The sequence below is a fragment of the Brienomyrus brachyistius genome, chromosome 6 (genome assembly GCF_023856365.1).
Source record: "Brienomyrus brachyistius isolate T26 chromosome 6, BBRACH_0.4, whole genome shotgun sequence".
NCBI lineage: Eukaryota > Metazoa > Chordata > Actinopteri > Osteoglossiformes > Mormyridae > Brienomyrus > Brienomyrus brachyistius.
This window is the reverse complement of record NC_064538.1, coordinates 30,432,158-30,445,547: the sequence shown is the minus strand read 5'-3', so window position 1 is coordinate 30,445,547 and position 13,390 is coordinate 30,432,158. Positions and strand designations below refer to the sequence as shown.

The 13,390-nt window shown below is 41.8% G+C and overlaps 3 protein-coding genes across 9 annotated transcripts in view; 2 read left to right on the top strand and 1 right to left on the bottom strand.

The window, feature by feature from the left end:
* Positions 1-581: 581 nt before the first annotated feature.
* Positions 582-2,392, bottom strand: supt4h1 (SPT4 homolog, DSIF elongation factor subunit). Its single transcript, XM_049017437.1, has 5 exons — positions 2,191-2,392; positions 1,449-1,555; positions 1,308-1,363; positions 1,072-1,125; positions 582-931 (listed from the first exon to the last, which is right to left on the bottom strand). The coding sequence occupies exons 1-5, from the start codon at positions 2,257-2,259 to the stop codon at positions 864-866; spliced, it is 354 nt and encodes a 117-aa protein (XP_048873394.1). The 5' UTR covers positions 2,260-2,392; the 3' UTR covers positions 582-863.
* Positions 2,393-5,324: 2,932 nt separating this feature from the next.
* hsf5 (heat shock transcription factor family member 5) lies at positions 5,325-8,497 on the top strand. 6 transcript variants are annotated; one of them, XM_049017428.1, is made up of 6 exons: positions 5,325-5,710; positions 5,938-6,166; positions 6,245-6,375; positions 6,635-6,973; positions 7,116-7,210; positions 7,464-8,497. In XM_049017428.1, the coding sequence occupies exons 1-6, from the start codon at positions 5,674-5,676 to the stop codon at positions 7,839-7,841; spliced, it is 1,209 nt and encodes a 402-aa protein (XP_048873385.1). In that variant the 5' UTR covers positions 5,325-5,673; the 3' UTR covers positions 7,842-8,497. The 6 variants fall into 6 exon arrangements, 5 of the variants coding, with proteins under 5 accessions (XP_048873385.1, XP_048873386.1, XP_048873387.1 ...); XM_049017429.1 differs by having other exon boundaries at positions 5,938-6,375; positions 6,635-6,774; positions 6,889-6,973; XR_007398547.1 differs by having other exon boundaries at positions 5,938-6,375; positions 6,635-6,774; positions 7,464-7,600.
* Positions 8,498-9,089: 592 nt separating this feature from the next.
* LOC125745029 (E3 ubiquitin-protein ligase RNF43) overlaps positions 9,090-13,390 on the top strand; it is a 72,227-nt gene continuing 67,926 nt past the window's right edge. The window contains exon 1 of one of the 2 annotated variants that reach the window (XM_049017414.1): positions 9,090-10,966. In XM_049017414.1, coding sequence (XP_048873371.1) covers positions 10,724-10,966 — 243 coding nt within the window. In that variant the 5' untranslated portion in view covers positions 9,090-10,723. The remainder of the gene's footprint in view (positions 10,967-13,390) is intronic. The other variant, XM_049017416.1, reaches the window with a different exon arrangement.

Below are 13,390 nucleotides of genomic sequence, written 5' to 3'. Positions count from 1 at the left end.
GCACTAATATCAGTTTTACATTCCACAGCAGGGATGCACAAAGAGGGAAATAAGTATTTTTCCTGGACGCCAATGCCCCTTCTGCTGAAAGCTGTGACTTGTGAGAGATGACATGACACACCATATTTAGTACTCTACTAGAAATACAACATAAGATTAAGCCACAGTATCCCACATAAACTAATATCGTACTAAATACAATTATTTTAATGTACTATCTCCCTTTGAACTATAAGATGTGGGATTTTCCAGTAGAAAAAAATGGATGTCAAATTTATCCACTCAGAGAACTTCAGCCAGAATCCTTTAACTTCACCGATTCAAGTAACAATTCATTTTCTGTATTATTTACATCTGTCATTTCCGCAAAATATGCTATTTCATGTAGCAGTGTCTAACTCGCTAAAAACTATTTAAAGAAGGAATCCTGAGGAAAGATCTACCCCAAAATCCAAAGGAAACAGGTTTTAGACACATACTACAATTTCTGGAATCACCACTAGAATAATAATTTTAAAAAATTAACAAACCCCCCCCCCCTCCCCAATCACTTGTAAATCACCTCAAGGTGAAATAAAAAATGCAAACCATAACACAGTTTATTACATGTCACTTACATCACAGGTTTGGTGTTTTTAAATAAAAAGTCCACAAAAAAACATTAAGAAAATGGCAAGTTGATACTCCAGATGACAAGTATGCCTAGGAAGCACCAGATCGCCCTCTTGTGGCAGAAGACGAGTGGTTCTACTCTAATGTTCTTTATAAAAAGCCCAGTAAATCAAACAAGATCATGTGTAGAACGAGATTCTGGCTTAAATCATTGGGTGAAACCGAGCAGTGGCAATGGTGACAGGTCACACTTATGTCTTCACGGCAGTGTCCCTAGACTTGTATATCACTCCTCTGCTCTTCAGCTCCCTCACAACACCTGACAGAGAATGAGAAAGAGGAAGTATGAGAAGTGGCAGTGAGAAGAGGAGACGGCGTGTGGCTCATGGCTGCAATTAGGCTCCAGGTGGCAGAAATTTCATGAGAAGAGATGATAGCGGAGCGTCACAGGACACGTACCCGGGGGAAGCCGCCCTGTCACTGTCACCGCATAAACCCCAGGCTTGAAGTTACCTAGTGGGCAGCAGGCAAAGAGACATTTTTTATTATAAAACAGGTTTAGCTTCACCATATGAAAGATGACCACAATGTTACTTTGCCATGTTTTCAAGATTCATTAACATACTGCAATCATGCTTTATTTATTACAGAATTACATGTTTCATAGCATTTACCCAAAGACAAAAATCACTCACTGATTCGCTGCCATTTGGCCACCCAGCTGTCTTCTGGGCTCATCATCGCTATGACCCTGGAGAACAAAAAATGGGTCATCAGACACACGGAAGGAAGATTTAAAATGACATTTGGCACAGTAACTGCGAGTGGGGCCATACCCGTCAAAGGAAGAGCTTGTGCACTCATACACCATCTCGCGGTTCCCCTTCATCTGCAGGTAGGATTCACAGTTGTCGCAGCCATCATATTCAAACTGATCAATAGTCTGTATAAAGTGAAAAGCAAAACCACAAAAAGCGCAAATTAAGCAGATAAAGCATGGCTATTTCGCTTGCTTGATTTGTCAGAACGACTCCACAGTTGTTATTGCATTAATCTTGTAACTATAGCCAAACAAGTGGCTACAATGCTAAAGATGCGTTAATAGGAAGCAAGGGTTTTATTACGACATATTTAAGCATCACCTTAAACGAAACGAAGAGAAGTGAGTGACGCCTTCAAAACTAAGGGTTCCCAACCCACCGGTCCATGGTCAGTATTTCACGTTGGGAATTATGGGGCTGGTTAATTTACAAAAATAAATAACATAATTATATGTTTTCATTGTTTTCAACTCCTCACGTTCGCACATTCTAAATGGTTACACTGGTGAAATCGCCGATTAATCCACCGGCACCATCCGTGGTCTATGTATTTTTCTACCATGCAGACCAGTCCGCAAACATCAAAAAGTTGGGACCCCCTATTCTAAGCGGTTGTAATTTCACATACGTCCTAGGTACTTACTAAATTAGCGAAACAGCATTTAATACAATTACGACTCGCTCATATACACAATTGCAGCAAGATTCCTATACAGTTTAGAATAAAATTTTACAAGATCTGAAACATGAACTATACCTTAACAAGCGAACACAATAAGCAAGCTCGCAAATGGCGAAGATCCTTGGGTACCGTCTCCAACGCCATTCGGTTGTGAAGCAGAACGACGTATTTAATATGATTTTAAAAAGATTTTGTGTTTTTAAATGCAAGCTCAGAATACCACCGATAGCGGAATACAGGCGACTTCCGGCGCCTTGAATTTGCGTCACACGTACGCACTGACAAACACGGACTCTGATAAAGTTTTTTTTGTATTATTACCATTGATGCTTATCGAACGAACAAAGCAATTTAACCTTTTACATTGCACACACTGTAACCAGGCTGCAACCGCAACACAAATTACAAAAGAAAAAGAAAGGGGAATATATATACACATACATATATATATTTACACATCATATACATACATGCATGCACATACACATACGTCATAAATAAGGCATGAATGTAGTTTGTTAATGAACCTTGAAAAGGTTTACACACACACATACAGGCAGACAAAGGCATAGTGGGGATTATCCATTTGGAATCAATAATTTCAATTTTGCACATAATCTCTTCCCATTACTACCATGCATTTTCTTTAGTAATCTAAAGAACAGCCTTAAATCGTTTTCAAAAACTCTAAAACTAGGAGTAAGCCTAAAAAAATCTACACATGTCAATATAAAACTTGGCAATTAAAATGAGATTATCACAGGGGACTGTAATAAAAGACTGTAGTAAAAAAACATATAAATTTACTCAAAACTGATTTTGCACTTTGTTAAGCAGCCAACCATGCAAAGCAACCCAAAAAACTTTAAAAACTTAGAATTAACATCACACAAATAAAACGGGTGTTCCTGTGATTCCACATCTCTCTCATAAAATGTACATAAATTGTTCTAAATAAATCTAAGTCTTAAAAATGCTTTACTAGGATAGATCTGACACTGTACAAGAGATTTGTAATTATATCTTCGTGGGGACTCTCCATTCGTGTCGATGGGGAAAACTTTAATCCCAGAATGACGACCATAATCCCCTACCTAGCCCTAACCACACACACACACACACACGGGGTGGGAGAGAGAGATGCTTGATTATAAATTAGATTTTATTGCAAACACACATATATAATAATAATATAAATTACTAATACATTAAATTCTTACACGCTCCTACAATAATTATGTTACTATGAGAAGTCACCTGGCGTGAGAGTTAAATTAACATTTTAATTTACATTAACAATACATTTTTTTACCCTGCCAGGTGGCCCAAAATACCTCTTTGTACTGATTAATGATATAAGGACTAATTATTTCACTTGGAGTAAGAAACAATCGGGGACCATAGCTAAATTACATCCCACGGACATTTGATTGATTTCGGTGAGGCGGATGAGAGAGGTTGCTGGTGGCGACTTTTCAAACTACTTCCTGCATCTGCTAGGCAGAATAATGGATTATATATAATCAAATAAATCGGAAAGTGATTAACACAATGCACCATTATTATGAAAAGTGGCATTATGAAATACAAATCTGGTTTGGAAACCATCGTTCGGAAATTTTGTAGAAAATTTGGAGAGCCAATAAAGAAAAGACTTACGCTAATGAAGAAAACGACTTGTCCCGCACGTTTGTAATTTGGCAAACATGCATGCAGTTGTAAAGGTGACGTAGCAGCAAATGAATATAAAATTGAATTCCTTATTTAAAAAGATTGCTCTTCAAGTATACATTTTAAGTTAGCGGAAGTATGTGCATGGATAATTCCAAATATTTACAATTTCGTTTAACTTTTTAACGAATTAACGAAGATCTATTTAACACATATTTCCGAGATTATGTAAACACTGGCACGTGGATGCGCTTGTTAACAGGACCACCACATAAACCGTGACACCGGGAAGCTGGGGGCGGTGGCAGTGGAGAGGTAAAACTTGTTACCAGCTAAGTAGATTGTAGTAGTACTTTCTAATGTCGTGTATACTGATCGCTGGGATGTTATCTTGCCGAACGAATGGTTTTGTGCGCACTTGATAATTAAGCTGTGCACACAATCTTGAAAGCACAAGAAATCAGCAGCACTTTAAAGCAATGAGTCAATTAAACCTGGTCCTGAAGATCTGCCTTTATTTATTTGTGCAATAAATGTTGTGTACTGTTCCATAACTAACTGTTCAAAACACAATATACTTGTTGTGTATTGTATTGATTATTCCAGTGCATGGAAATATATATCAGTAATATGACAATCCAAGAAGGTAGCATTGCCCCTCACAGTCAACTGTCGAAAGAACAGATCTCTCTGTCTCATGTTGTTTCAGAGTGCGCTATGAACTCAGGACATACGAATATTCAAAACAAAATTTTCGCTTGTAAAGAAACCTGGAAGAGCAAGGGGTGTGCAAGAGCTGCCATTAACTCAATGCAGAACCACGTATCTCGTTAATATGCTATCTTAGTGGAAATTAACAAGATTAAATACAAATAATGAAAGGACGTGAAATGCAAAGAACGAACAGTGTGCATTAGAGCCCTGCGTGGGACTGTTTTTTTTAAATCCTGCTCCCGCCCGCTGTGTGAATTTCTGACCATTACCACCCGCTCCCGTTATCTGTCTCTGTCACTCCCGCAATATTTCTGTCCAAAGCCGCCCGCAACCGCAGATCCATTAATGGATATACTGTATGATGAAATGTTTATATGCATGCATTAAATGTTTTATTCCAATAGAACAAGAACTAAATAAATCAAATTCAACAAAAATCTCTCAACTTTGAATCGCAAATAAATGTAAACTGAGGTCAAAAATTAATCAGATGTGGAAATATCTAGTTATTAAAAATAACAATAACCAAATCTATACAACAAATGTTTAAATATCACATTATTATAAACAAACAAGAGCAGCTTAAAATCAGAAGAGAACCCTGAACCTTATTTCAAAGAAATACATTTAAACTAGCTGAACATCACAATTTAATACAATGGCTCAGAACAAGAACCAATATATAACACAAAATAAATTACATCAGTTACATTCTTCATCATGCCAAAAATCTTTGGACCCGCTGCCTATTTTTAGTCGCCCGATCCCGCCCGCGGCACGCTTAAAACCGCCTGCTCCCGCGAGATTTCCGTTGCCAACAGTCCCAATGCAGGGCTTAAGTGTGCATCGCTATTTGTGTGTTGGACATGATTGATCTGTTAAAAAGATATTAGCCGGAGAACTTGATATCGAATATAACGTAATCGCGGTGTAACAAGAATGTATTTGTAACGTTCCGAGATTAAGTAGAGTGTTCAATACCATGATTATGCAGTGCACGCAATATAATTTCTTGTGCGCTCACTATAATATTTTGTGCGCACAACGTAATTACCTTGATAAACACCTATAATTTTCACTTGAACTACTGGCTCAATTGCCCCCAAGATTTCTGGCGGAACTGCCCCGTTTTGTCAGTATCCGTAAGCTTTGAGAAAACGCACAGAAAGACACATGAAGCTACAGGACGCTGCATCGATATCCGTATATGGTAATATGTATAATAAAGCCGTTAGGGCTTGAGCGCCAGGCGCGCACACTGTAACGGTCATGCAGAGCCGCCCAGAAACCCTGACAGACAGCCATGATAAGGACCGCCGGCGAAGGTCTTGATTACGGCCGAGTTTCACTCAGGAAGTCAGCTAGGTTAGCGAGCTAGCTCACATTCACCGCGGGAATTAGCTTTTCACATATTGTATGTTTTACATTCACTGACAGAGTCCACGAATAGGGAATATAGCCTCCACACCATCCTCATCAACCCCCAAGGCTTCCCCGCAAAGCTGTGGCAGCTTGTGAACGAGCCGCGGGTCCACTCTGTACGCTGGGACTGGTTCGGCCATGGTGTCTTCATAGACCAGCGGCGATTCGAGGCCGAGCTGCTCTCGCCGATCGGAGGCGCCTTCAAGTCCAGTAGCTTCTCCAGCTTCAACCGGCAGCTCAACCTGTACGGCTTCAGGAAGGTGATGCCGATGCACAGCCAAGTGGGGGTGCTGCATCACCACTTTTTTAACCCTGACTTCAGACAAGGCCACCCCGAACTGCTGGTGAATCTGAAGCGGCTGACCAGTACCAACAAGGCAAGGATTCAGGCTGGCCTGGAGGTGCCCCGCAGGCTGCCCAGGGCTCTGGGCCGCAGGAAAAACAGTACTGAAGGTACAAATGGTATTTAATATAAAAGGAAAATCTCTCCATTCATCTTTACCTACTTATCTTATGCATTCCTGGGTCTAACCTGGGAGGCAGAGGGATGAGAGAGGGGATACCATGGATGGGACACCAGTCCATCATAGGCTTTAAATACCTGCTGTATTATCCAAAGCACCCAGAGGCAAAGTGGTATCCTAAACAAGAATAAGTAAGGTCTCTTTTAGGTGTATGTGCGTTACTATGGTGACGTAGGGCTATTTCCCAGTGACTGCAGGTTACAGGGTCGCAGGGCACATCCAACAGGGGACACAGATGGGAGCCATGCCCCCACGCCAGCCCCCTCAGAGTGGAGAACACCTGCTGATGGGTTATGACTGCACCCCCAATCCCCAGTGTGGCTGGATGGTGAGGCCCAGTGAGGAAACGGGCATCTCTTTTCCGGTCATTTATCAGGCACCCTCTTTGCAGTACAATTTCAGCTGCGCTGTGCCGTCTGCCCCTGATACCGCCCATGTTCAGCCAGGGGCACTGGCCATGCCTGCTGCGGCATCGCAGTATAATGACTTACTACCTGCTCTGTACCATCCTGCATGTTACGCACCAGGTGACTTGGCCTTATGTATTTTCAACTTAACATTCACACTATGAGTAGTGTTACACTGCAGTACAAATTATTCATAATAGTTCTGTTGCATATATGAGGTTTATTGGTTCCAGGGATCATTCTCTTTACTCTATTCTTGCAGCCATGTCTGATGGTTTCTTCAAGAGCCCAATGACTACTGACTCTACAGGCTGTGTTCCCCAATCTACACCATTACCACATTACTGCTATTACCAGGTTTGTAGCTGTCAGTTAGGTATAAAATGCCATGTTAGGACAATTGTGTAGTGTTCAAAATGGAATTTAGGTCGTTTTGTACCTGGCTGAAATATAATGGAAGTTAGCTATATTCTACTGATGGTTTGGTATAAATTACTGTAATAAGAAAAAGGTCTTCAGAAACAAAAAATGTTTTTGCATGGTAGATTGTACCTCTACAATCTAGGATTTTGACTAAAATAAGTTTATTGCTTTCCTGATACTATTTCAGACAAACTATCCGCCAGGCCTCTTACATCTCTGCAGTCAGGACCAGCAGAGCAATGAGAATGAGACTGTCAGTCGGGATATAGTTTGCCAAACTGTTACTGAGCTACAGGCATCTCCCAAACTACACATGGTAAAAGTGGAGACCCCTGAAAACTTGATCCAGCTCACCTGTCCATCAGAGGTGGTTCAGTTCCCCAATTCGAATCTGCCCGCTTCGGGGCAGCTCAGCCCCCACAAGTTACTGAGTTTGAGCACTTCGCCTCTTGTTGTGGATTCAGCTTGTATGTCTCCCTGTGGCTCCAGCCCTCTGGTTGGGAATAAGACCAGTGTGCCAGTCAGCATCACAGCAGATGCTGCCATTGGGGTTCCGAGTCTTTAAGGAGCCAATAAAATGAAAGATCAAGATTGCAATCAAGGGTATAGTTATTCTGTCTCATTAGATTTCTCTAAAAACATTATTCCCACCTTGTAGCATTATTATAATGAGATATATAAATACATATGGGATATTTCGGCTACATATGTTAAGTTAACATTGGGTATTGTGCTTTTCTTTTATTGTATTGTACTGTCAGTACCTCTAATATTTTTATTTCACAAATATTATACAAAAGTAACCGTTGTTGGCTACTGATTTACAAAGTACCTGTTCCTCAGCTGAATATATTGAATTCTCTCAAGGGTACTAAGCTCATCTCAGGATCTGTTTAACTCAATGACTTTTAGGTGTTCTGGCTTTCTTTTTTTTATTTGTATATTTTCCTGTCATGCCTGTCTTTCATCTGTTTTCCATTTATATTTTTTGTCTTTTACAAGTAAAAGTGTCCAAAATAGTTTCATCAAAGTATTACTTAAGTGTGTGGCATGTTAACATGCATGCAAGTTATGTTCAAATTAGTAAGGAGTGGATAGAAAGAAGTCTATTTATAGAAACTAACACTTGGCAGATATACCTGAACTTAAAAATTGTTGCAGAACAAGTTTAATTACATCTGAGCATGACTTTGTTATTAAAAGACAAAACCTTTCACCCCACCATCACTGTGCAGCAAGGTGCACTTTACTTCAATGTCTATAAATTTTTCTCGTTTCTAAATTTGGAACATAATTGGATTGATCTGGTTTGGGGGTCCAATATGATATGCTTTCATTGGCCTAAAATCTCTACTTCTGGTATGAAAGTCTCATTTAAAAGGTATTTTGGGTCATATTTGATATTCTTTAAAAACTGTGCGGTTGTTGCGATAGCTTTGCTCCCTATAGGGGGAGTCGTTAAGCTGCTAAATACATGATTGCAGGTTGAATGGGGATTTAGGGCGTCATTGAAGAATAACTATCAATCAAGCAAAACAGCAGTCACGAAATGGTCGCCTCCCTTCATGCTTTTGTTCAGTCACTATTAACTAAAGTGATTCCATAACCCAATATTTACTAATAAAGTCCAGTGTCATATTTCTTCAGTAAAAAAAAATATTAACACTGAATTGAATAAAATGCAGGCAGAGGGGAAAGGTGTTTTGAAAAATCAAGAATTGGCAACAGTTAAATGATGAATACGTTAAAAGTACTCATTTCTGTTTTGTGCATGAAGGTGCTTTTCCCCAAGTGCTTTCCCTTTTCTCTGGGGTTGATCGCGCTGCCTTCCTGACAGAGGGAGCATGGCGGCCCCTTTCGGCCAGTGCCGCCGATGGCTGCTCCACCCTCGGTGACAGGCAGGCAGGCAGTGAGCAGGTAGACGCTCAATGAGGTCCCAGGGGAAGCCGAGCAGGAGACATTACAAACGTGAAGCTTTTCTCTTTTACTTGACTTTTTTGCGCACATCCTTCCATTTAAGGATTGCTTTTGAAGTATCTGAACTTGTTTTAGTTTACCAACAAATTTTTAAACCGCCTCAAAGAACTCGCTGAAGTTCATTTTTAGGAAGTTTTTTTTTCTTTGCTTGCTTTATGTTGTTTCAACTTCAAAAGGATTTCGGCTTGGAAATCAGAACAAAAAACCACAGTGGAAGTGACATCGGACAGCGATCCTGTGTTGGATGCACGGAGTATTTTATCTTGGGCGCCATGCGTGTAGTTTTGCTTCAGAAATTACACGTGTTTTTTACACCCCAGCGAAGTGTCCTGCTAGCAGATTTTCTGCAGCCTCTCTCGGACGTAAAATAAATTTACTGGCTTTGGTCGCTGTTTAGCTACAGATATTTCTGCCTTCTTTCTACCTGCCTATTTCCCGGATTCTCTTATATTTTGTTCGTGTCTTTTTTTCCTACCCAACGACAGCATGCTCTCCTGTTCCCCCGGCTCTTACAAGGGACAAACCCGAAACTTATAAAATTTTCCCCCGCACTGGAAACACATAGGTGGTAAATTACTCAAATCCCAATGTCTGGAAGAGGGAAACGTCGTTGAAAGAAATCCAAGATATCCTTGCGATTAGACGTGTGTCATATACAATATGTCACAATGGTGCATTCTTCTTTCATTTTAAATTTACTGTGGATTACATGAAATAAACAGGCTCGGATGGGATTGCTGTAAATAGTCATCTTGTACCAGCGAGCGAGAAGGGTTTGGAAGATACAGAAAGTTGCTTTCGGATCTGTAAATGTCTGCAAGACATAGCGACTATTAAAAACAGAAGAAATAAAGTTAGTGGATATTCTCCGATCTGAGGAAGAAGAATCGGGTGAGCAGAAGCGACATGAAAGCTGGAAATGCGTACAATAGGGCGTCAGGGAGGATCGGAAAATCAATGCACGCTTCTCGCTAGTTACATTGTATAGTTACAGCACTTCCTGTAACGATATCTGTTTAAATGCAATCAAAGCCTTTTCTCCCGTCTCAGTGGCAACACTTAGTAAGAGGGTAAATCAGGTACTCTTGTTAGGTACTTTTTTTCAAAATATTTTTTAAACAAACTTCTGCTACTCTTGCCCCCGTGGATTTGAATTATGCATGCTGTATTTCCTTCTAGAAAAGTTTATATTGTATTTTAAAATGATGACCACTATCATTACAACTTTTTCTTAACTTAATCAAGAAGGAGGTTGCAGATTGGGGCCATGCCATCGGGAGCCATGCACTCGTGCGCATTTTAGAACCTGTGCATGTGCGGCCGCATTTTGGACATATAAGTTTGCAGGTTGCAATCGCCTACCAGCCTTGGGGAGAGCGGAAGATAGTCGGAGGGGGTTGCATTTTTGCGGACTGCCTGCTTTGTACTGCGCACCATGTGCCGCCGGAGAGCGCCGCCGCAGCCGGTGCAATGACCGTGTCTCCGCGGCGACTGGCCGGGCTCTGGCCGTGGCTGCTCATGGCGGCCCTGCAGCTGGTGCTGGGCCAGACCGGCCTGGAGCTGGCGGCGGCTGTGGAGTCGGAGCGATCGGCCCCCAAAGCCGTCATCAAGGTGACACCCCTGAAGCAGGAGCAGGCAGGGAAGCCCATTACCCTGGAGGGGGTCTTTGCTGGGGCTGGGGTGAGAGGCCATGCTGAAGGAAGGCTCATGCAGGTAGGGCTCTTAAATGGATGCTTTTTACTCCTAATACCAGTATATTGCAGTATAAACTGTTCAGAAATGGTGCTCATTGTGATCAAATAAATGCAACTCTGAGATGCTGACAAGCAAGACTGTTGGATCCAGGGATTACAGGGGACCTTATTCCCAAATATTTAATTTGGCCCCATTTGTCCCCTCCACTAAATAGAATTTGCGTTTAAATTAAGTCATCTTCCCCTCCCCACCCCAAATACCAAGCTACCTTCTATGCCCTTGCTGACAGGCATTCTATCCATTCACACACTTATATTATTACTTTTAATGTCTTTTTTAATGTATATCTTGTTTTCACTGTTTTTATGACAGAAACAACAACCTTTCATTTCAGTGCTGGTTATGGTCTGACTATACCTTGCACGTGACTAATAAAACCCTTAGAACTTGAACTAACTGTGTTTATAAAAAAAAAAACAAGACAGCTGTATTACCCATTGCAGGTCTTGTTTGGATAAGATCAGTTGTAAAACCATGATTGCCCTTTTCCCTTGGCAAAATGCACTAAGAAATGGTGCTATATAAACCGCAAATATCCAGCAAACCAGTCTGTTTCCTCATGTGGGTGAACCTATACAATGGATCTCAGTCACAAGCTTAGTCTGTATTTCTGATGAAATAACCCTAAAATTATCAACATATTAGGCTTTTTCTTTTTTGTGCATTTTGGTTCTAATGATGTTCTTTCAATGAAACACTGTTTTTTTCACTGTGGAGCCATTCCCACCAGCTCCCCCTTTCTAAGGTGATAGATTTGTGGCCTGGTAAAAAAAAATCAGGGCCTGCACTGTTTAGTTGGCAAGAGAAGCAATTTATGCTGATAGTAATGAGTACTGTGGCTGCTCTCCATAAATCTGGGGAGTTTAATGTACTTTCAGATGTAAAGAGTGACCATCTCTTCTGTCTTCTGCGTGGATATTATAGTGGCTAAAATCTCCAGAAGCAACCTAATTGCTTAAGAATAACTTTTCCCTATCATTTCCATGTTCATTTATTAATGTCCTTTGCCATGATCGTGAAAGATAGGGAGGATTGTGCCTGTTTCCTGACAGTTGACAGTGGCTTTTTCATCCTTGTTAGGCAGGGAGAAGTGAAGACTGCATCTCTGTGAGGTTTTTTGAGTAGAAAATGAAACAATCACCATCCCTGTGATTAAGATGTAATGTGCAGTAATAATAATGGACATTTGAGTTGCTAATGCCTCATCTAAGTGTGATTAAATGTGGAGACGGTCTGTTTTTTCTATATAAATAATCTTAAATAAAATTTCCCCATGATTTACTTCTGAGTTTTTGTAAGCATAAGGAGTCTTTAAGGAACAGTATAAGGGTCTGACTGGGCTTTTTTCACATGACTGGGAAATTATAGCAAAAACCACTGTCTTTTGTGAGCATATGAAGAATGATAGTGAGTCCCAGAATAAGCTTTTTTCCTGTTAATAGTGTGTTACTCCAGTGTCTGCAGTATTGTAAGTGTTAGTGAGGCTGCCGTCTCCTAGTCACTGGAGACAATTGCCTGCCTTTCAGCATCTGCAAAGGCACGAAGCATCTGCTTTGCTGATGTTTTTGTGTAGGAGATATGAGTTTTAGCAAAACTCTTTTTTTTGGGTGCGGGGTACCAAGACGGTATCATCTTGGAGGTATCAAGATGAGGCTATGTTGCATACTCTGGCCCGTGCCGTGTACTCTGGCCTGTATGGTGTACTCTGCTTGCTCTGGCACACTCTGGCCCGTGCAGTGTACTCTGCCAGCTATGGCACACTCTGGCCCGTGCAGTGTACTCTGCCAGCTATGGCGCACTCTGGCCCGTGCAGTGTACTCTGCCAGCTATGGCGCACTCTGGCCCGTGCAGTGTACTCTGCTTGCTCTGGCACACTCTGGCCCATGCAGCGCACTCTGCCAGCTATGGCACACTCTGGCCCATGCAGCGCACTCTGCCAGCTATGGCGCACTCTGGCCCGTGCAGTGTACTCTGCCAGCTATGGCGCACTCTGGCCCGTGCAGTGTACTCTGCCAGCTATGGCGCACTCTGGCCCGTGCAGTGTACTCTGCTTGCTCTGGCACACTCTGGCCCATGCAGCACACTCTGCCAGCTATGGCACACTCTGGCCCGTGCAGTGTACTCTGCCAGCTATGGCGCACTCTGGCCCGTGCAGTGTACTCTGCCAGCTATGGCGCACTCTGGCCCGTGCAGTGTACTCTGGCCCATACGGTGTACTCTGCTTGCTCTGGCACACTCTGGCCTGTGCAGCGCACTCTGCCCTTGTGGTGCATTCCTCCTTCTCTGGCGCACAATGCCTGCTCTAGCATACTCTAACCCATTCGGCACACTCTGCTCGCTATGGTGCACTCTGGCCCTTGTGGAGCACTCAGCCTGTTATGG